Here is a 23,789-nt window from a genome sequence, read left to right as displayed (position 1 = left end):
CTAGAAAGCAAATGATCATCTTTACAAGGACTTAAGGCCCAAATCTTTCCTCCAGTCACTAGATAAATATAGGTATTTGGCTTACATAGCAGAAATTAGAATATTGATTAACAGGCAAAGAAAAAACTTGCCTTATTTGCAGCACTGCATCCTAAACTGCAGCAGAAATGTTTGGATAATAGTACTGTTTTATCAGTTGGTAGATACAATTGATACACGGGTGGCACTGTGGTCTAAACCACTGAGCCTCTTGGGCTTGCCGATCAGAAGGTCAGCGGTTTGAATCCCCGCAACGGGGTGAGTTCCCATTGCTCGGTCCCAGCTCCTGCCAACCTAGCAGTTTGAAAGCACAGCATAAGTGCAAGTAGATAAATAGCTACTGCTCCGGCGGGAAGGTAAACGGTGTTTCCGTGCGCTGCTCTGGTTTCGATATTCCGTTGTGCAGAAGCAGCTAAGTCATGCTAGCCACATGACCTGGAAAAACTGTCTGTGGACAAACGCCAGCTCCTTCAGCCTGTAAAGCGAGATGAGCGCCGCAACTGGACTTAACTGTCAGGGGTCCTTTACCTTTTTTAGATACAATTTTATTTGTTTTGTATTGCATTGAGTCTGTGCTTTTATACTTATTTTGAAGTTGAAAACATCTTAATTTTAGTATCAGAAAACCACTCTCAAATCAAATACCACTCTAAACAGGAATTGAACATTATGTGAGCACTAAACTTGGTTTTTGCTTTCTCAGTTCCCTGGAACATGCAGCTGGTAGAATTCATTCATATTCCTTCAGTTCCCACCCATGAAAATAAGAAATAAAATGTCAAGAGACTATTAGATACAAAGTATGGGGAAGAAAAATAAGGCAGGTTTATTCACACACATACTTCTGAAATACCCAAAGGCCCAGTTAGGGCTCCAGTGTACTTCTTGCCAATTTATAAAAATGCGGTAAGAGACAGTTCCTGTCTGTGATGACATACAAACTTGCCTTTTCAGTTTAATGCAAACTATGGATTTTTTAAAAATGCCCCAGTCCTGAAGTTACTTGTGAATTTCTGTCCATCAAGTGTTTTCAACATTGAAAACTTAAAATAAAACATGCACTTTTACTGCTTCTACTGTAGCTGCTTCTACTCTAGATGATGACTTCCTATAATGTAAGGACAAGGTTAAAAGGGAGTACAATTCAAATAAGGACAGTGAAGAAGAAAAAGAACATAAAAGGGAATCATTAAAAAAAGAAAGCAAACATAAATCTTTCACCTTTAAAGTCTATACACTTTCCAAAATATACAAGTTACAATCTTTAAATGTAATTTAAACATTTAAACATCTATTAACTTATGTAACAGCATATGTCCCCATTGCTTTCTCCTACACAGCAACATCCAAAAACTGGGTATGTTTGAATTGTTTTCAATTGTTAATTGTGTGCTACAGAACTTGCAGCATTCCAGCCATTCTTGGCTGTTTGCAAGAGGTGGTAAGGCTGTTAATTATGCCAAGGTGGTGCAAATATATCACCAAACAGCATTTTATTTCCTTTGTGATTCAGATTGTTTTTTTTCCTTCAAGGGTAAAAAGTGCATAAACACTTCTTTGAACTGTGCAAAGTTTTTACTCTATTACTAGCTAGTTTACCATATCCAGTTACTAATTTTTATGGTAGCTTTATCCTCCAATCTTAAAAGTGCATTAATAAAAGAAAAAAGCCAATGAAAGCAAAATCCACACCTGTACTTTGCTGTTCACTATTACATTTTTGGGATTTAGAGCAATTCCCTTTAAAACACCAGGAATGCAAATCCTTCCCCCCTCTATACTGTGCCAGACTCTGGAAACATAATTATTCACTTCCATTTGCCACAAACATTTGATGGTTTTCCTTGTGCAAATTGTAGTATTGATTTTAAGAATCTGCACATAAAACAATCTTTGTTGATCATTTTCAAGCTTACTAGAAGCACAGAGGATGGTTGCTGTTATAAAAGCCACTCCCTTGGTCTCAAAAAAGGCTTGGTCATAGAAGAATCTCCCCTTGACATCTGTGCAGGGTTCTGTGTCAGTTCCTCTAAGAGATATTTTGTCCTCTGAAGCAAAAGAGATATGCCTTCTTTAGCATCTTCATTCAAACAACACTGTCCATCTGAAGTGCTGAGATTCATTTTATAAAGAGGACATAAAAAGCCATTACAATGCAGGATATTGCCACTGCTGCATGGAGTCTAGTACCAATCACTGCCGCTGGAAAACAAGAGAGACATTTACAAGTTGTAAAAGTATAGAGCACACATTACTTCTTAGAATTTTTGTGAGAATTCAGCATAAGCACTAGATCATCTTTATTACCATATAGACTAAAGCAAGGGCATCAAACTCAACTATGCTGGAAAGCCAAATTCCCCACCAAGTAATTGCCTAGTGACAATATTAGTAATGGTTAATGGGGGTGGGAAGAGATGCAAATTCTGTCTGAACTGAACAGTAAGAAGTTCTACCTCACTGAGTACCGTACTTGTTGCTTACCACTTACTAAGTACTGTTCTACTGAAGTTAGTATTTTTCTTACAGCAGCCTTAATAATTTTGTTTGCTCTTAAGCAATTAAAAGAATGAAGCTGAGAACCAAAATTTATTATGCATGCCCTGTTGTAACCTAGAGATCCTAGGAACAAGTGGTTCCCCATGTCCCTCAAAAAACCAGCTATCAAAGCTCACCATAGAACCAAACAAACCTCTACTCTCTGAAACGACCGATCACATAAACAAGCCTGTTGTGATGCGTCCCAAGTCACAATGCAGACGCTTCCTAAGCTTAACTCCATTCTACCAACTGTCAGGAACATTTCCTTGAAAGTTTGTTTGTTCGTTTAACATTTTGTGGCGTGAAATAGGCAAAGAACTTTCTCTTCTCCTGGCAGTTTGTGAAGGCTGCCCAGACTTGTTCCCACCCATTTCACCTTCCCTCCCGGTTGACCCCTGGGGTTGAGAGAGGCTTACCTTTGTAGAATACCCCCCAGACGCCCCTCTTCTCCGAGAGCAGCCAGACTTTCAGCCGAGGCACCTTCCGGAAGTAGGCGCAGGTGCACACGAAGAGCAACCCGAACACCAGCAGCCCGTCCAGCGAATACACTGCAAGGGGAGAGAGAGAGAGAGGCCGTCTTGAGTCAGGGCCTCCCGGCTCTTAAGGGTGGCGGGCGGGAGGGGTGTCTAGCGAAGCCCCCAGGCCAGCCTCTGGCCCTCGCCCCGAGGGCGCCGCCCCGCTCTGGAAGGTGGGGTTGGCAGTTAGTCAGGGAGGAGGAACAAGGCGCAGGGTCACTTTGCGGGGCAGCCCCCGCTGAGGCAAACCCCCACCCCACCCGTCTCACCGTTAGCCATGACGGAAACCCGCAAGGCCCAGACCAGGTCTCGTCACCGCATCGCCCAGAATGAACGAACGGCCAGCGCGGCACCGGAACTTCCAGTGCCGCCAATAGAGCTCCGGCGATGGAGCGCTCTCTATGGTTCGCCTCTTCCTAGAAAGGTGGGTGCGCGTGTCGCGGCGTCAAGGCAGCACTAGCAGAAGGACGGCTGGTCGATTTGTTTCGAGAGCGCCCTGGCTTGTCAGCGGCGGGTCTCGCGACCGGATTTCCTGCTATCTTTTGTTTTCGTGCTGTCTTTTGTTTGAAAAAAAAGTGCAGAAATCCGGGACTGTGTTGTTGAAGTGCTGTTTGGCAGCCACACACACAAAAAAGGGGTCGGGAGTATTTAAAACTCGATCTTCTTGTGGGATGCGAACATGTGAATGGGGCGGGCTCACCTTTCTTCTAGTTATTTTTTCTTAATCGCCATGCAGATGATTCTGTAGTAGCAGAAAAATAAACTGCTCAATATTGTTATAATTTTCTCATAGCTAATGCGGGGAGCAACGCTTACAACAACCCTGCCATGCAGTCCAGTGTTACTTACCTCCATATTATAGACAGGGGAGTAGGAGTTACAGTGCATTATAATCGTTCCTCAGACAGGGACTTATACTGTACTTCCAAGAGCTGTCACCTAATCGAGCACTACCGATGAAATAATCTAACAGACTGCAATGCTGCTCAATATTCACATATAATTAAAGCAAAAACAAAATATATATATAAACCACTTACAATACAATACAAATCTTTACAGTATTATGGTCATAAGGGACCTCTGACTGTTAGGTCCAGTCACAGACGACTCTGGGGTTGCAGCACTCATCTCGCTTTATTGGTCGAGGGAGCCGGTTTACAGCTTCTGGGTCATGTGGCCAGCATGACTAAGCTGCTTCTGGCAAACCAGAGCAGCGCACGGAAACGCTGTTTACCTTCCCACTGGAGCAGTACCTATTTATCTACTTGCACTTTGACGTGCTTTCGAACTGCTAGGTGGGCAGGAGCAGGGATCGAGCAACGGGAGCTCACCCCGTCACGGGGATTCAAACCACCGACCTTCTGATCAGCAAGCCCTAGGCTCTGCGGTTTAGACCACAGTGCCACCCACATCATAGATGTCATAGACCAGCATAAAAGGGTGGGATACTTAAAAAATATAAAACCACCTAATTAAAAAAATAAGCAATGTGTAAGAATAATAAAAAGTAATTACTAATAGAAAACATAAAATCAGGACACACACACAATAATGTCTGGGTAGGCTTGCAGGAATATAAACATTTTCAGCAGGTGTCTAAAGCAATATAGTGTGTCAGCTTAAATATCAATGGGTAGGGAGTTCCAAAGATTCAGAGCAATCTCAACCATCCAGTCAGCCCCATTCCCCAAATCCACTGCTTACTTGTATGAAGATACAGTGCATTCTTACCATTCTAAAAGAGGTCAATAGGGATCCACATCATTCCAAAATTGACTGGTTTTTTTAATGATGTTTTTAACTAGGCAAGGCTGCTTTCTTATCTTCATGGGGTAGCGTAAAGGGCTCAGAGCATGTGAAACCTTTTCCACATTGAAGTTCTATGGATAGGGCAAATACTAGTGGGAGAAAGAAGAGAAGGGATAATGAACACAATAGAAATTATGCTTTCACTAGAGGGATGGGTACCGGTAATTGTGCATCTCCAATTTAAACCATCTGGCCAAAACAGAAGGCTCATCTGGTAGGGAAATGGTAAGCAGACACCTCCCCCCGCCCCCGCCATACAACACTAAAAATAGTGCTGTAGCAGTAGCATTCTAATCTCTAGTCACACTGCTATGCTACCACATGCACAAAACTACTAATGGAGTGCCCAGTCTTATCAATGAGAACTCAGAAGGAAGTCCCGTTGTGAATAAGGCTACAGCCTTACTGTGACTTTTGAGTGGGTGTGTATAGGAATGTGCTATAAAATAAAAGATGTGGGTTATACAAGCTGCTTCCCCATCCTCTCGTTATTGAGAATTTTATTTGTTGAAAAGAAACTGGAGGCAGTTCCAGAATTCCAAAGATTCTGGATTCATTTAGGAATGGCAATTTTTCATACACTGGTACAGAATCACAAAATGCAGTGTAACAGAATGTAATCTTCATAAATGGCATGAACAAAAAATTCCTGCACTGGGGTCACGTCCGTAGTGAGTTAATTGGTAGCCACTGTATGGGGGCAGCAGGTGGGCATTGGCAGCAGCACTGGTGAAGCTTCTAGAGATGCTATGGGCATGTCTGCCATGTTCCCACCAATTTGGTATTTTCTACCCATGTGTGCGCCCCTTTCTCAGCTGAGCTATAGCAGTAATAGCAAATCATCAGACCCAGCAATGTAATAGGTGTTTAGGATTGCTCTGTTAAGATGTTAGCCCAAACAACTTTATCTGATTTGTAATAATCTAAAGGGTACATAATTCAATAATCCATTTTCTGCTGAACCTTGTTGATACCCTAGGAAATGTTTCAGCGTTCCAGACTTGGAAAATGACATCCTCTGCTTAATCAGCCAAAGGTTCTTAAAGGAACGTGTCACATGACACCTGTTTCCCCCCCCTTTTTTTTTACATCCAACAACACACCCAGGGATTAGTCTAAGGGCTTTAATAGGTTTTGTGAAGAGCCTGCTAAAAGAAGCAGGGCCCATCCACAATCACATTACCGTCTCCGCTGCCAAGAAAATCAACAGGAGGACTTGGTTCACAGGTGTTTTTCTAGAAGAAAGTGAAGCCCAGTGCTAAACTGTTCTGGCACAGTAAGTACTTCAGAGACAACGTTCCACAGCTTTAAAGGAAAGGAAAGTGAGGAGGGAAAAGCTTCCTCCAGTCAGAGCCATGGGGGCCTCCCAGTCAAAACGGGTGAGTAGCTTTCTTGTTGATGGTCCGATAAAGGGGATGAAGCCTGTGTCTGTCATATCCCTGACATCATGACGAGATCTTTTTGACCAGTCGGTCACATTCTGTTGCGTATACAGTCTTTGAACTAAGTCTATATGACAACAGAAGCATGGCAATACGGTAATCTATAAAGCAATCTCTCGAGAGGCAGAGGTGTTTCTGATGGCTGACAACTGTGGAATATTCTTCTGCTGGGGGCTCTTGGAAGCTTAACCCTGAGCTTTTCTTAGAAATACTATATGACCTTTTTATTTGGGCTTAATCGTTTCATCTTGACTGCTTCTAAACTGATGAGTGGATGGGCTTTGTGTAGTCTGAATGAATAATTAACTAAATATAATAATTTAAATCTGAAATGAACAATATACTGTAAATTAGACCTCAGGGCTGACCCAAGTTGTTTTTTGCTTCCTGAAGTGAAGGACAAGATGCCATCCCCTCTATTCCATGAACAGCAGCCACCCAGCTTGGCCACTGAATCTTCCTTGACTACTGGGGATGGAACAGGCACTGTATGGAGTACAGGGCAGTCTGTACTCCCTAAAGCTGCACCATTTCACTATTCGAGCTTCATTAGGGGCTAAGTACTCCCCCCACTGGTGTCCTACAGTGTGAGAGCAAAGACATTTTTTTTAAAAAAAATGTGAGCACCAACAAGGCTGCTTCTGCCTCAGAAGCAATTTCTCTTTATATTTCCTCTCCTCCTCTGTCTCCTGTATTTCCCTCTCATGAGTGCCGCACCCCATAGTCGCCTTTGAAGAAGAAGAAGAGGAGTTTGGATTTGATATCCCGCCTTTCACTCCCTTTAAGGAGTCTCAAAGCGGCTAACATTCTCCTTTCCCTTCCTCCCCCACTTAACTGCCCAGGGGTCCTTTACCTTTACCCTCCTCTAGCACTGAACCACACATTTCTCTTACATTTACTGAAAAGCCAAGATAGGGAATAAGCATATTGTTCAATTGTTATGCTACTCACAGAAAGACTAAACCCTCCATTACATCTGGACTATGTAGAGGATGTGGCATCTCACACACTAGAAAACGGTGCTGTCATATTTCTCAGAAGTGCAAAAGATGGGAACTGTTGTTCACCCACAGTGCAGATGGACATAGTGTCATACACATGCTTTGTGTTAATCCTCTGGTGACCTCTCTTCAACACAGGGCTGTTATGGTGCAAAAAGTAATTGTGTCAGACCTGTCCTGTTACATACAGGTGAAGGAAACAGTTCTTGCCCCCGCAAAACAACCTCCTGCAGGGATAAACTCCTAGATTATACTTAATCCTGCTTCTATGTCTAGTCATCATTTTCACTCTTACGTTGATCCACTGAACCTATCCCCTTTCCTCTCCACAGCCACCTAACCAAAATCCTAATTGAAAAGGATGTGGTAGATCTGCCAGAAAGGCTACTTTTAGAGATGGTTTGTTCACACTTCAGCTGAAGCAAGATGAAACTTTGTCTTTCTTAGGGCTCGCTCAAACTGTCGCTTAATGTGGGTAGTACGTTTCCTGTACCTCCATGAATTCTCCACCATCCATAGGACTATCTCCGTATCACTTCCTTCCCACAAGTTCCCCTCCCTCAACCTGGATTTGCTCATAGGAATGCTCTGAAAAGGAGAGGGTATGAAAAAAAATCCAGATCAAGGGAGGGGAAAGTGTGGGAAGGAAAACGTCATATGGACAATGGAGAATTAATGAGGGCACATTATCCACATAAAGCAACAGTATGGATGAGCTTTTAATCGGCGCACTGCAAAGCAACACTGATCAACATTTCAATAAAAGGGGAGAGATTGGGTCTAAAGGCAGAAGGAATACTGATGAAGCTGCATTTATGTTCCTGAACTTCATAGGCATGGAGATGATGGTTTTGAGGACAACTTTAAAGCAGCTGAGCTAGTTTTCCAGGGAAAGAGCCACATCAGGTGAAGGGGAGCAGCACATGCTATTCTTTAAGCATAACTGCTAAAACTTGGCATCTAAGAAATCCCTAACAGGAGTGTTTGTCTTTTCCCTGAATGATGCATTCAATCTGCTGCTGCTGCAGTACATTCCTCTAGCAAATGTGTTGTTTGTCTTTGGAGATTTAAACCTGTAAGGATCAGGCAGGGCCAACCCTATGATTAGGTGGAGGGAAGCAGCTGTCTCAGGTAGTGAAAGCAACTGCCCCACCCCCAATTGCTCCTGAACCCCCCCAGCCATTTCTCCCATCCTCCTGAACAGTGGCCAGCAGTCTCACCTACGGTAGTTATCTCCCAGTGCAGAGCCTTGACCTAGCAAACAGGAAGAGAGGCAGCCAGCCCAGGCTACACACCCCAGTAGGCACTGTGTATGTGAATGCATTTCTTGGCACACATGACTGATGCTGAGGCATCCTTTGTCTGAGCAGGCAGCAAATAGGTACCAGGCAGGGCAGTGACTGAACAGGCAGCAGCAAGGTTTTGGAGGACAGAGCATGCTCTGAGCTAGCCTGTTGCCCTCAGTTTCAATGGTGGACACTGCCTCACCACAAGTGTTGAAGTAAGATTTGACTGCCTGTCTGGTCAGCTTCTCTATGGTGGAATATGTGGTGGGGAGATTGTTTGTGTTATCATATCCTTTGCCTCAGGCAGCAAAATGTATTGGACGGGCCCTGGATATGTATTAGGGATGCTCTGCTTTGCCCGCAGCTCCATATGATTAGGATGTAGAAGAAATAGAGGTTGGTTTTGTCTGACCTGCTGAAAGTCTATGTGCAGGTACATTAACAGAAGTACTCATTTGCTCCTCTGTAAGACCATGCAGGGGGAAAGTAATGAGGATGCCTGGGCAGAAGCTCAGAATGCTCTTGTATAATGCCCCCCCCATGTGTTGTTAGTATCTTCTCAGTGTCCATTAAATGCCTGGGAACAGGCAGGGTAGGCCTGCTGGCATCCATGCCATTATAATAGTTTTGCATTGTTTACTTTGGATGAGGCAGCCACAAACCTGAGCCTGACAGATGACAGGCTAATCAGCAGTGGCTTAAAAGGGAAATCTCATCGGAGATGGAAAACCTAATCTTTCAAAGCTGCACAGAGAGACCGAGGGATCCAGAATAGCTTCATCAGGTTGAGATGATCCTGTGTGAATGATCAGAGCAAAATAGAAGAGTTGGGCAAATTAATGTCATACAGAAAGTAACATGGGGTTAGGAAACTGCACAGGCATCAGACGTAAGGCAGCTTATTAGCACTGTGGATGATGGAAAGCTTGATTTGCAAAGGAAGGAAGGTCTGTGAGCGGCAGCTGGGTATTCCAGAGCCAGAAGCGAACTGTAGTATCTGGACTCCTTTCCAATAGAAGGCAGGCAGGTGATTATGAGGGTTATTCTAATGATTTTGGGTTCAGCTAGAGGGTATGTTATAGTGACTGGCCCAAATATGGTCTGCATTTTATTCTGTCTGGCTCCTTTCACCTGCACTTTAGTAACATTGGCAAAGAGCTTTATCTTTCACAGAGACTTTGGTATAAAACCTTCATGCATTGGCCAGTGAAAGAGCTGGAGATCGAGCACCAGGCACTGGAGTGTTTCAGCTGTTTGCCTCCATTTGTATATTTGTAAACAAACTGCAATATTATAAAATGTCATAAGCCTCCCATGATCTCCTTTCAAAGGAAACCAAACCAGGGTGAGCACTATACCCCTGGGACGCAAGTGTGGTGAAAGCAGAAGTGCAAGCATTTGTTGATCCATTGCTTTTTGAAATGCTGCCTTTTCTGTTCCAGGGTGAATACAGAACTCAGAAGAGCAGTCTGAACCCAGGTAAGAGTATTTCACAGCAGGCTGGGAGTACCTTCTTCGATCCAAGGGCTACATTCTCTTATGTGGGGAGTGCATGCCAGTGGTGGGTGTGGCCAAGGATAAAAGTGGGCAGTGAAGTGCATGTGGCGTTTACCTTTATGCATGGGTGGGGGCCAGCTGTCTGTCCTACAGTCCTAAGCAAAAAGCAGAGGGAGTAGTTATAAATATGGGGAGAAACTATGCAAGCATTACGACCTGGGGGGTGGGAAAATGGGGGTTGTGTTCCTCTTACTCACTGAATGTATTAATTGGCCATAGCAGCAAAAGTCTGTTGTATGATGCATAGAAGGATGGCGTCTATTCAGCCTGTGACTATTGGAACTTGCCCCAAGTACTCTTTTGGAGTCTAAAGGGTTTTTGCATATCATCAAAATAAGTGTGCCCCTTTATTTAGCTTCCTGTTAGCTCTGTGCTAGTAGGGGGGGGGGCTGCCTTGTTAGAGGTAGGGAATGCTGGGTGATTCTCTTCCAGGTCCTTGCCAGTACTGCGTGTGTTCATTCCGTTCTGTTCAGCTTTTCCATCACCTTGTGAAACCTTTTTAAAACCCACATAAAATTTCCTCTTTTAAATGTCATTCACATGGTCATTTTTTAATGGAGTTATAAACAGTTTATCAAGGTTTTCATGGTTAAATAATGGTATAAATGTGCCCCGGAGTGGTGAAAAAAGAGGTAGCAACCATAGATTTCAGGTACTGAAATGTTCAGTGGTGGAATTTGTGGTTTCGCCACATGGGGGTGCATTTGTATAATAATAATCTGTATGGAAGACTTAACAGAAGTCTTGGTGGACCATCTGTGACTGACCTGATGTGTCATTTGCATTACAATGCCAAACCTGTCTTAAAGGCTCTCAGAAATGGAAGAGCATTCAAGCCCACACTTCAACTGCATGTGAATTGCCTTGTTCTCAACCAAGTCATTCAGTAAGCCCCAGGTATTGAGGAAGATCTACACCATGGGTAGGCAAACTAAGGCCCGCAGGCCCAATTGCCTTCTCAATCCGGCCTGCAGACGGTCCAGGAATCAGCATATTTTTACATGAGTATAATGTGTCCCTTTATTTAAAATGCATCTCTGGGTTATTTGTGGGGCCTGCCTGGTGTTTTTACATGAGTAGAATGTGTCCTTTTATTTAAAATGCATTTCTGGGTTATTTGTGGAGCATAGGAATTCGTTCATTTTCCCCCCTTCAAAATAATAGCCTGGCCCACCACATGGTCTGAGGGACGGTGGACCAGCCCACGGCTGAAAAAGGTTGCTGACCCCTGATCTACACTATGATATGCCTACCCAAGCCATTTCATTAACATTTAGAGATCTTTCCACAGCTCACTACTGGAATAGTTAGGGGACAACATGCCTCAAGAAAACAGCAACGGGAAGACCAACCTAGCCCCACCCACGGACCAGAGAGGGAGCAGCTTCAGGGTGTTATGACGCTGGGGGTCAGACTCCCCCAACTTCAGTGGGTGAGGCCAGGGATTCAGAGGGGAAGAGAGAATGACTCTCTGTGGGGAGAGTGCTGTTGACATTAGGTCCTACTTTACACCAGTCTGGAACCCTTAAAGAAGAGCAGGTTAAAAATACTTTCAACAAATTGATGCTGAACAGCTTTGTAGCCAATTTACAGTATGAAAGCAGAGAGGAAAATTTGTAATGAATTTTCTGAAGGCTTCAAAACTGTTGTCATGCCATTATGTTCCAGAAGGAGACAGCAGAAGCTTTGAGCATGGCACCTACCAGGCATCTGAAAGCCACAGGAGCCTCATAGAGCCTAAGAAACTGCCAAACCCAGTGAGGGAGTCCAAGCACCATCGGGAGTTGCACCGGGAACTGATTTTCACTCAAAGGAGGTGAGAGTGTCTTTAATCCAGGAATTGCAGTAGTTTAGGCACTAAAGCTTTGAACAGAGAACATACCATGCATTGGCCCCTGAGGTGTACCACAAAATGGTGCCTCCCTGGCCAGGGAAGAAAAGTTGAGTGAAGATCTGCATTGGGAACAAGGTGGGGAATCAAATCAATCTTATATGGCCGTTGGCATGAGAATCCAAGGCTACCAGAGGGCAGGGGCTGCTCTGAATCATACCAGGGTGGTGTAGAACCTAGGAGTTTCCAGAGGGTTGCCCTATGTCCTCTTTTTCCAGGATGTGTCCTCTTTTTCATGGGTAGAGTTGTCATAGTAAAGGTAAAGGTAGCTCTGACCGCTAGGTCCAGTTGTGGACGACTCTGAGGTTGCACACTCATCTTGCTCTATAGGCCGAGGGAGCCGGCGTTTGTCCGCAGACAGCATCCAGGTCATGTGGCCAGCATGACTAAGCCACTTCTGGCAAACCAGAGCAGCGCACGGAAACGCCATTTACCTTCCCGCCAGAGCAGTACCTATTTATCTACTTGTACTTTGATGTGCTTTCGAACTACTAGGTTGGCAGGAGCTGGGACCGAACAACAGGAGCTCACCCTGTCATGGGGATTCAAACTGCCGACCTTCCGATTGGCAAGCCCTAGGCTCTGTGGTTTAGTAGCACAATCTCTGTTGGGTGTGGGTCCATGAGATATCTCTCAAAAGCACTTAAATCTAGCATCTAGTATGGCAACTCGGGGTATCCACTAAGCCAAATAAGAAAGGGATTTTTGCCCAATACACAGGAGAGAAACCACACTGGGACTCCCAATCGACTTGACTGGGCACTGGAGGAAGAGGGCTTGGAATATAACAGTCCAATTCTTACAGAGCCCATATTTAGTTCTTCATAGGTCTGATAAGTTAAGCATGTGCCCAAATATAATATTTTGTCAGGAGAACCCCGGGTTATCATGGAATCTGGTGAAAGTCAATGGGATGAAGGAGGGGGTGTAGAATAACAGGCATTGTGGAAGAGAAGGAAGGCTCCTCAACTTCTGCTTTTGTGCTGTGTTGTCCTTTCTGTAGGGGGATCCTTCCAGAACACAAGCCCGAGCTTCAGAGAGTTCTAGAAGCCAGAAGAATCAAGCAGCTGAAGCAGCAGGAAGAAACCCAAAAGCCCTTGACAGATCTGGAAGAAGAGCTAAGAAAACGACAGCAGAAGCTTGACCAGGTCTTTACCATCCGTTCCCCAGTTAGTTTTTCTGGATGTATCACAACATCAAGTTTGTCTTATAACCTCCTTCATCCTACTGTGATCAGTCCATATTATTAATCCCTAACACACACCCAGCTCATCAAGGCTTATTTGTCTTCCTAGCAAAAGCAGCATCTAATCACAAAGAATCCATTTTACCCCCATAGAGATACAATTCCCAGCACCCTTAAACTACAGTTCCCAGGATTATTAGGGGATGTAGTATCTACATTCTCCCTTGTGGCAGCCTTCCCCTCAGGTGTGACCAGCATCTCCTCTCTCAGTTCCTTCTCCATCGTTCATCTTCAGAAGTAAAGATAGCCAGTTCTCCTTCCAGGCCCAAACACACACACAGTTTTGATATTACGCAGACCCTGTCCTCCAGGCACCTCTTCCCTTCTGGTAAGCAGATATTGCTGTGTTTTTACTGTTTCAAAAACACACCAAATCAGTTTTAATCAGAAGTGACAATGGGACACAAAGGTGGAGAGCAAGTATAGAACCCACTAAGGAAGAAAGGAAGTGTAAAACGTTTGAATATGCTGAACTGGCTGGTCTGACGAACAGGATAAGAAAAAATGAAGATAAGGAATACAAGGAGAACCAATATAAGCAAAAACATAGCTTAGCAGGTCTCGAGTAAATCCAGCAGAGTTGAAATAGAGTATTTAATAGATAACAAATTGGATGATTAAAAAGATGCGGATTAAGCGGAGTAGTAGAAAAACAAAGGAACCAGGAAAAGGGTGGAAGGGAAGTCATATGGTGTGTGTGTGTGTGTGTGTGTGTGTGTGTGTGTATACACACACACACACACACACACACACGTTGTAAGTGGGACAGGGGGAGGGGAGGGAGTTAAATATGCTGTTTTTGAAAATGCAAAAAATAAAATAAAAAAGAAGTGACAATGGGGCAAAAGCTGTGTGTGTGTGTGTGTAAACCATGGGGAGCAATGCCTCCGTCAAGCATTTTCAGTCCTATCAAAATTGCTGCTAAATCCAGTGTCAATGAAGCTCAGGTGTGAGTGTACGACTTTCATTTAATCAAACAATGGGGGTGTTGGTTTTGCAATAGGCTGCAGCCTCATGTTTGTGCAGAATTGTCTCTCTGGCTAGAACCAATGAAAAGATGTTGAACATTTCCCCTCCTTTACAGTATGAAAGGGAGCTGGTCTTGAAGGGTGAGCAAGATGGCCGGCCTGAGTTCATCCTTGTCAAAGAGAGCCTGAGGAAGATAAAGCTGTCTACAGAAACGGACATCAGGCAGACATGAGAGCCATGTGACCGCAAATGCAGTTTCTATCCGAATGGCTCCTTGATGGAAGATCACATGGAGGAATCCTAGGATGCACCGCAGCCTCCCCTTGCTGGCCTGCAGAGCCCCTGCTCAAGTTAACCTCAGGCACTGGGCAGCAGGAGAAAGTCGGAAGCAAGGACTAGCCTCGTGGTGGCTTTGGGTGGAGGCTGGCTGTCATTCAGCCATGACAGTTAAGGAAACATGGAGATGAAAGGGCAGATTGGAATCTGCAGTGGAGACGGTGACTTGGCATGGCTGCCTTTTTAGTTTTTTAGGGGGGGAGGGTTGTTTGTTGTTCGTTTTGCTATTCAGTAATGCATCATTACAAAGAAAATACTCTTCTTCTTTTATTTTTTGCATTCCAAGCCTTACTAGGCTCCCACCTGATCCAGGCCTCTCTTTTCTCTTTGTAAAAAAGTTGATAATACTCTTACCTGATAGCTCCAGTGTCAAATTTTCTATGCTTAGATTGAGATATAACCCACCATTAAAGCTAACTTTGGCATGGAGAAACATGAATGGTTTAGTGGGGAGATATATGTTTGCAGCTGTATTAGGATCATGGATCTATAATATACACCAGATAGTGTTTTCGGCTGTCCTCAATTTCCTACCTATAGAATTAAGGGAACGATTTCAAGTGTCTCACAGGTCACCATCCAGGAGAAAAGCATTAAGGATGGTGAGATACTCAAGTAGAGGCACAAATAACAGGCGGATGAACTTGGGATGGTTTGAGATGGTGGGAAAGGGTTGGGAAGCTTCCTTAGCCTGGCAAAGAGTTAAAAATGCAAGCTTAGCCTGGCAAAGATTCAAAAACGCAGGTGTGGAGGCAGGACTGGTTGTTTATCTTATCTGGAAGTACTGGTAAGAACCACAACGAAATTGCTAGCAGGAGGTGAGTTACAGTTCATGATGCTATTTGACCTGCTCATCTGGAGACGCTGCCATCAGTTGGTTTCAGCAAACGTTACACTTATTGCTCTCATTATTATTCATCATTTATATAGATCTCTCTTCAAGACAGGCTGCCCATGCGCCCTTTCACACTCCTCTCTTTGAAGGCATCCTCTGTTGGGTGGGCTGGCCAGTCCAAGCCCAGTTTGAAGACAAAGCAGGGAAAGAAGGGAGGAGGGCGTTGAAGTTGCCCGTCAACAGCCCCCAGGCAGCAAACTGAACAGGCACCCACAGGCCACCTGGCCACAGCCTTCCTCACTATGGTGAGGTGCATTGTATTTCTATTTAAATGATAGGAATTATTTATATATCTACTTAGGAAGATGCCTTATGCTGAGTCAGGCCATGAGTCCCTCTACCCAGTATTGTCTACATTTACTGGCATCAGCTCTCCAAGATTTCCGACAGAGAATCTTTACCAGGCCTACCTGGAGAGATGTCAAGGATTGGACCTTGGACCTTCTGCATGCAAAGCAGATGCTCTACCACTAAGCTAAGGTCCTTCCCAAAAGGGAATGCAAATTAACACATGCAAATCTATCTTTGTCCTTTGGGGTGTGTGACAAATTTCATCCACTTTGGCAATGTGTAAATGACCACCATACTTCTAGATGAGCTCAAAAAAAAAATCTGTCCAAGGATCCAATATCTGGGGTGGGGCAAAGGGTATGCTCATGTATAGGAGGCACAGTGAACACCTATATTACACTTAAATCATGTACAGTGAGGTCACACACACACACACATGGGTGGGGGGGAAGAGAGATTTCCCAGCTTTAGTTGTGGAAATAACCAAAGGAAGTGCCTGTCCTGAAGCAGAGCAGATGTGTTAGCCAACCTTAGCCCCACAGAACCATAATGAGTGGTGGGCTTCAGTGGTTATCTGAATGGACAGGAATGTGGGCCAAAGAGCCGATGTTGCCTTGTCCAGTGCCGCTTTCCTCATCTTAACTACATTCTGCAGCTGGTATTGTTTGGTGATTTTATTGTTTTTTTAAAAAACCATGTAACTGTTTGGATATGTAGTATACATACATGAAGTATATGTAAATCCTCTTTTCTCAGTGCAGACTCAGCCTTAGGTTATTCCTTTTCTAGGGCATTAAAATACACTAACAAGCAGATTCATTGGGATTCACTTTTAATAGGGTACCTGCAGTTTATGCCGCGGCAGCTGAAACTGGTGTGCCCCTTCCTTGAAGCTGATAGCTTTCGTTTTGTTGACGCTAAATTCAAACACCACAATAAACCAATCTGGTGAACTTAAATGCTTTTGAGTTGTTGGCTCTCCAGTACCTTAAAAGGAAAACAAACCAGCCTCTCAGAAATGTTTGCATTCGTTAAAGATGCTTCCAACCCTCCCATAGTGCTATGGGAAGAAAACTGATGTTCCCAATGGGTAGTCAGCCTCAGACCTGTGTCCCACATCCAGTGGTGCCATCAAGGCAGGATTTGGGGACAGATGTCCAGGGCCTTATTTTAACATAATGAGCAGGAAGCAGGAGAGGAAACATGAAGGATTTGTGGGAAAACATAAGGTTTAAGAATGGCATTTTCTTCTGGTGATTTCAGGCAACACTTTTTTTCTTCTTCATTACATTTCTATACCGCCCGTCCTCTGAAGATCACAGGGCGGTTGACAATATAAAAACACAAAGCACATACCCTAGTAACAAAGAAAAGCAATAAATTCACCCTTACACACTTTAAAAAAGCCATCAGTTGTTTAATTAGCCAAAAGCTTGGGTTTTTGCCTGGCACCTAATTTAACACTAGTAATTTAATAGATTTGAGAACTCAGGTGGAAGCCCTATTGCAAAGAAAGCAGTAGTGTCAAAGAGCAGAGCTTGACATTATACTCTGTGTGAAGACAAACAATTTTGTATATGATGATCATTTCGTTTAAGAATCACTTGAGACATCCTGAAAACAATGCTATTTAATAAAAACATATATAAAACTATATATTCAAATCCATTATAGATACTAACATCTCCATCTAAAAGGCCTGTTTTATGCATGTTTATGGCCAGTGATTCATCGCACTTAAAAAAATAAAATCAAAATTCAGCAACGAGAAAAGCAGTTGTCATTGAGTTTGCACATCGTGGCACACTCCACACCACTGAGTGTGTATGTGCCCCTGACCACACCCAGGAATGCCAATACCCACTTTCTGCAATCTTGGGTTTCCAAAATTAGGTTGATCTGATACCTTCTAGCTTGGCCCCACCCTTTAACTCTTCTTGAAAACAAAAGGAAGTCACCACAGATCGTTAAAAGCAACAAGAAAACTTCTCCATTTTTTAAAAAAAAAAAATAAAGACACCCAGCCTGTTACAGATCATAGTGCTTTGGCCAGCCTATGCAATAGCAGCAACTTAATACTCTTTGGTTGGTCCTGACAAGAGATGGAACCTGCTCAGATGGTGACTGGATCATCGATGACTGAAACCTGGAGCGGAGATTTTGAGTCATCCACTATAGACAATTATGGTGACCTGGTGAATTATGACATTTGCCACCTGCAAGAACTGCCATTTGCCTATATCTTTATCCCCACCATCTACTACATTACTTTCCTCATTGGTTTCTTCGGGAACCTCTTTGTGATCCTGTTGATGGCACGAAAGGAAGGCCGGAAGAGGCTAGTGGATACCTTTGTCCTCAACCTGGCCGTGGCTGACCTGGTCTTCGTATGCACCCTGCCTTTCTGGGCTGTATCAAAAGCCCTCGGTTACTGGTGCTTTGGCGAGGGGCTATGCAAGTTGAGTAGCTACGCCATCACTGTGAACCGTTGCTCTAGCATCTTGTTCCTGATGGGCATGAGTGTGGAACGCTTCCTCGTGATGACCAAGCAGTGGGATTCCAGGACCATCAGCACCAAGAAGAGCATAGCTATGAGCTGTGGTTGCATCTGGGTGTTCTCCCTTCTGCTGGGGATGCCATCTCTATTCTACAGAAAGTTGAACCCGGTGGATGACAAGTATTTGTGCCATGACGAGCCTTCCCCCACCTTCAGCTTGATTATGCTCATCTTGACCTTCCTCCTGCCTTTGGGAGTAATCTTGTTCTGCTACTGCTCTATCTTCTCCAAGCTTCGGAGCCATGTCCACCTAGGCAAGAGGAGAAACAATGCCCTCAAGATCATCTTTGCCATCGTTGGAGCATTCATCTGTTCTTGGCTGCCCTTCAACGTGTTAAAGGCATTCTTCGTCTTCACCATGGCTCAGGACATCCATCTCCGCTGCTCAGCAATGATGGCTCTCACGTGGGGGCTGACCATCAGTGCTTGCCTGGCATTCGCAAACAGCTGTGTTAACCCTATCATCTATGTCTTTATGGATCAGCAATTCCGACAGCAGGCCCTGAAGCATTTCCCTGCTTTCTGCAGCAAAAGGGGAAATGTGCAAAGTTCAGCCCTGTCCTTTTCATCCACAGACACAAGCCTCCTATTTGCCAGCAGGAAGAAGCCCGCACCAGCAACATCAGCTCGGGCAGGAGACCCAGAGACCAAAGGGGTAGGTTTGTAAACCTCCAAGAGTAGTATAATGTTGGCTGGACTGCTGTGAAAAGCCAGCAAGATTTCTGGGCTATGCTAGTTGGGGAAAGGAGCGCAGGGAGATGAGTTAGAAGCCTGTACTAAGTATGCCAAAGGAATGGGTATAAAGATTCTGACCATTTGATGTAAATCACAGTAATATCAATTCAGTTAGAATTCAGTTAGAGGTAGAATTCAGTTATCCAAACATGTATATCAAATGCATAAAATCAACTCCCACTTATGTAAATTGCCTACCAATTGCTACTGCACAATAAGCAGTCAGATTTAACCTATGTAAGACTTCATAAAATTATTTCAACTGTCTAAAATGGTGATATTATAGATTTAAATAGTTGCAATTACAGTAATATATGCTGGTGAAAAGTGAATGCTTTTAGCTGTATGTACAGTTGCTTGCCATCTGCTTATCTCCCCATATCTAGATTTCATGTAGCTTTTACTAGTTTGATGAACAGCTGTTGATCCTTGATTGAAAATATGCTTAAATGAATAGAGAAGGAAGATGAAAAAAGTTGTTGTGTAATTCTATATCAAATATTCTTTGAAGCAATAATGTGAAAAACCACCTGCCAAAAAAGCAATAAACATTGTATGTTTAACTAAACAATAACGATGCATTTTATTTTATTTTGTTTTAAATGTCCTGTTGCCATGATGAAGCTGTTCTAATTTAGTTTTTCAAACAGTTTTGTTTCCCTGAAGTCTGGGTTTCTTACAGTAAGCTTTCTTAATATTGATTAAGAAATATATAACTCTGCAAATTTGTGTGACCTTGTTCCTTAACCAAAAGCAGGAAAACTCTTCACACAACAATAAATTCAAGACTACCTTTCACATAATTCAAGTCTATGGCTGAGAGCAGCTAAGTCATGAAATGTTGAAGGTATCAATTAAAAGGAAAATGGGGTGGGGTAGGATGGGGAGACTGGCCAGCTTGAAGCCATAACACAAGGGTGAGTGTTTTTGAGGTTGAGGACAATATTACCACAGTGGACAGCTGCTGGAGGTCACATTTCAGAGAAGCCAAGGCTAGTCCCACATGCAATTACACGTTCTTCACACATAATACGCATACACCTATTTCCTATTGAAACAGAGGCACATATTTAATTCTTAATCTATATACCTTTAATGTACCTTTAAGGTATATTCAAAGCTCCCCCCGCCCCAAGAATCCTGGGAACTGTAGCTAAAAGGTGCTGGAAATTGTAGCTCTGTGTGGGGTAAGCTACAGTTCTCTGGATTCTTTGAGGGGATGTGCTTGAAATGTAATTAATATTCTTGTTGTTATTCATCACCATATACACAAGCATCTCAAAGTGATGTACAATTAAAACAGCAAAAAGGGTTTTAAAAGCACCACAGATATATATATAAGAAACAATACAGTACAAAATAGGCACTCATGCCAGAGACCCATACATCTAGCTGGGAAAGCCTATCAGACAAAAAGGTATTCAGTTGTTTCTGGAAAGTGCAGAGAATAGGTGCCTGACATATCTCATACTATTCTGAAGAACAGAGGCAGCTGCACCAAATTTGCTGCTTCCAGTTACCGTGGAACAGACGTCTGACATCTTTTGAACCTGCAGAAGCTCTGCCGCAGACCTCACTGACTTACTGGGTATATAAGGGATAATAAGGTGGTCTCTCAGCTTGCCTGGTCCTGAGCTGTACAGGCCTTATATGAGATAACTCATTTCATGTTATGGTGTAACTCCACTCACGTTACGCTATCCCTTTTCCTAACAGACTTTAAAAATAAAACAAGTTTTGTAAATATAAGGGGGGGAAAGCTCTTCAACCCTGGCACAATTCCCAGCAGCTTTAACAAACTGCAGTTCCCAGGATTCCTGGGGGGCAGATATGCTTTAAATGTACTGTGCTGCTGCAGCCAGGCTTAAAAAAAACACACACCAAGTTTCTATTGCCGAAAAAGAAAAAGAAATGACTGGGTTGGGGTGTGGGAGAAATGCCGCTTCTTAGACCTGCACTGACTAATTATGAAACACAGTCTTTCACAGAGACTTTGATTTTTTTTTTAACAGGTTCATCATAAGGTTTGCTGAAACTTAGCTTCTTAGCATTTAGCTCTGAGGCTAAACGCACTTAGAGAAAAGAATTAGCCCAAATCACTGCTTGTTGAATGCAATGCAAATGATCTGTCGAAAATCTATTACTGTATGCAACAATCCATTTCACCTTTGTTGTTTGCATTAAAATAAAGCTGCATTCCTAAGCATGCTTACTTGAAAGTTACGGAAACTTACTTCAGAGCAGGTATGTTCAGGATGGTAACATTAATGTAAAATATTTTCCCTTCAGAAATCTAAAGCACACCTTCCCCCACTCAAACAAACAAAAACCCACGCACTTTTCGACCTCTGTGGCTTTTCTGGTAGCGATGATCCCACTACAACATCAAAGAGAATATACGCTCGAGGACCCTCTTTTGTTTTTTCTATAACAAACACGGCCACCCGCCTTAAATTTAGGAGCAGCACAGATCTTTAACGGGACGGCGAGGGGGGAAACCCAAAAAAGAATTAGAAAACACTCAAATGTGCATAGGGTGTTGTGGTTTTTTAAAAAAAGAATCGAACAATTTCGAGGAGAAAAGCCCTGGCCGCTTATCATCATGGCACGTTTTTCTGCTCTCCGTGTCTCCTGAAGGACAAAACAGTACTTGGAGCAAAAACATCTCTCTGTAAAACTGAGAGTCTAAAGGCTCCGCGGGGATAAAGCCGCTGCGCCGCCTCCGCCGCCCAGCTAGCGCGCAGCAGCGTGGGCGCTTTGATATACAGGACAGGAAACATCCTGGCGGGAAAGAATGGAGATGCTGCTTCTGCGCGGGGACATGTCCTGCCTTCAAAATCTCAAAGCCCAGGGGGCAGATCCACAACACCAGACTTTTAGAACTAGTGTTTATTTTCTTTTTTTTAAAAAAAATGTTTATGAGTACTCTCATTTTGACTCGAGAAAATCAGCATTTTATTGTTCAAATAAATACAGTAAATGAACAAAAGTACAAAGATTCACAAAATGTCTAGGGGTAAGCACGTCCGTCCCCCCCAGAAAAAAAGCACTGTTTAGAACACATTCAAGGCTTAGTTCACCAGCAATTTCTCAGAAAGAGAATTTTTTTAAAGGAAGATATGACCAGGGCTCCTGAATAAACAAAGCTCCTGAGATACTCCTGCCCTGGCTGAAGCCTAATCTATTATCTTCTGATTTTGAGCATCTGCAAGAACAGGCAGCATTATTCCATGAGATGCCAAGGTATGAATGAGCCCAGTCTCAAGTTTCGGATGTTTGCTAAAATAGTAATAATGATATTGATCTGAAACTTACATCCTGCTCCCCCCCCCAAAAAAAGAGAAATTCTAAGCTTCTTGCGATAAAATAAAACCCCACAAAATACATTGACAACCATCAGAAAATATCAACATCATAAGAACAGAAATCCAAAATTGACAAAACTAACAAACAACTCAACACCCAGGAAAAACCAAGCAAAGGCAAAGAGAAAGGAAAATAATTCTAACATATCATAAGTGGAGAAATGTTCTTCAGCTGAAGGCCTTCCTAAAAACTCAGATTTGGGCCAAATCCCTAAACCCGAAAAACTTCAAGGCTTGGTGAATTTAAATAGGAAGCAGACTCCATGGGCTGTGCCATCATAGAGAAGGCACTACAGTGGTACCTCAGGTTAAGAACTTAATTCGTTCTGGAGGTCCGTTCTTAACCTGAAACTGTTCTTAACCTGAAGCACCAGTTTAGCTAATGGGGCCTCCTGCCACCACCGCACCGCCAGAGCACGATTTCTGTTCTCATCCTGAAGCAAAGTTCTTAACCCGAGATACTATTTCTGGGTTAGCGGAGACTGTAGCCTGAAGTGTCTGTAACCCGAGGTACCACTGTATTTGTAACTGCTTGCTGGCCCTTAGACAGCCACTCTCTGCCCCCTCTGTGTTATCAGCTTTGCTGCCCTCCACACATTAGGGGTTGGACTTCTGCAGCAGGGGGCTTCTATACTCATGTTAGTAAATCATGTAGAAATCCCATATGAGCAGAGAAAAGGTCCTGATGCAGACGTTGGGCCCCAATGCAGGATGTAATGGTGATGTGACAGAGAGAGGTGAGGCCAGGGCCGTCTTAAGCATATCTGGCACCATAGTGCTAAAATCCCTCTGGTGGCCCCCCCCCCGCAACTCCAAAACAAGAGAGGGGGCGATGGAAAATGTCCTCTGCCTCCCCCGCCGCCCTGATCCCCAGCGTGGTAGCGGCGATCAAGCAGGAAAACGTGCTGGCGGACAAGCTCTCCGGCATCTGGGCGCCTGAGAAGGCAGCCTGGGAAGGCTGTGTGCTGCCTTTCGCCAGGAAGCAGGAGGAGGACAACAACAGGGAGCAGGGCCATCTTTAGCAGATGCAGAGGCTTGGGAGGTAAGGTGCACCCCCACCAGCCATATAATTGACGGGGCGCAGCTGGCGGGTGTGCAGGAAAAGGGGAGGCGGCCAGCAAAGCCACGCAGCTCCCCCACTCGCTAGGGCACCCCTGAGAGGCCGGCGCCCTGGCACAACGAACCACTAAGACCAATGGGAAAGACGGCTCTGGGCAGGGTTGGCACAACACCTTTTCCTGCCTGAAGCAAAAGACAGGGTGGCACCCAATTTGTGTTCTGTGCACAGAAGGTAACCAGACTGCCAGCTGA

At 43.9% G+C, this 23,789-nt stretch overlaps 3 protein-coding genes across 7 annotated transcripts; 2 read left to right on the top strand and 1 right to left on the bottom strand.

Annotated features, from left to right (window-relative positions):
• Positions 1–840: 840 nt before the first annotated feature.
• TMEM167B (transmembrane protein 167B) lies at positions 841–3,506 on the bottom strand. The gene is made up of 3 exons (XM_081915426.1): positions 3,365–3,506; positions 2,997–3,128; positions 841–2,241 (listed from the first exon to the last, which is right to left on the bottom strand). Exons 1-3 carry the CDS (start codon positions 3,372–3,374, stop codon positions 2,159–2,161), a joined length of 225 nt encoding a protein of 74 aa, XP_081771552.1. The 5' UTR covers positions 3,375–3,506; the 3' UTR covers positions 841–2,158.
• LOC309372129 (protein FAM107B-like) lies at positions 2,248–15,188 on the top strand (the record flags this gene model as incomplete). 5 transcript variants are annotated; one of them, XM_081915421.1, is made up of 6 exons in its annotated part: positions 3,533–3,928; positions 6,121–6,286; positions 10,079–10,115; positions 11,862–12,009; positions 13,088–13,232; positions 14,415–15,187. In XM_081915421.1, the coding sequence occupies 5 exons, from the start codon at positions 6,263–6,265 to the stop codon at positions 14,529–14,531; spliced, it is 471 nt and encodes a 156-aa protein (XP_081771547.1). In that variant the 3' UTR covers positions 14,532–15,187. The 5 variants fall into 5 exon arrangements, with proteins under 5 accessions (XP_081771544.1, XP_081771543.1, XP_081771547.1 ...); XM_081915420.1 differs by lacking the exon at positions 3,533–3,928 and adding an exon at positions 4,372–4,877 and having other exon boundaries at positions 4,909–6,286; XM_081915418.1 differs by lacking the exons at positions 3,533–3,928; positions 6,121–6,286 and adding an exon at positions 2,248–2,852.
• A 2,313-nt stretch (positions 15,189–17,501) lies between these two features.
• Positions 17,502–19,644, top strand: GPR25 (G protein-coupled receptor 25). Its single transcript, XM_081915408.1, has one exon. The coding sequence runs from the start codon at positions 17,924–17,926 to the stop codon at positions 19,043–19,045; it is 1,122 nt and encodes a 373-aa protein (XP_081771534.1). The 5' UTR covers positions 17,502–17,923; the 3' UTR covers positions 19,046–19,644.
• The last annotated feature ends 4,145 nt before the right edge of the window (positions 19,645–23,789 follow it).

The sequence above is a fragment of the Podarcis melisellensis genome, assembly GCF_964234715.1.
Source record: "Podarcis melisellensis genome assembly, chromosome: 6".
Taxonomy (NCBI): Eukaryota; Metazoa; Chordata; class Lepidosauria; order Squamata; family Lacertidae; genus Podarcis; species Podarcis melisellensis.
This window is presented reverse-complemented; position numbering and strand designations above follow the sequence as displayed.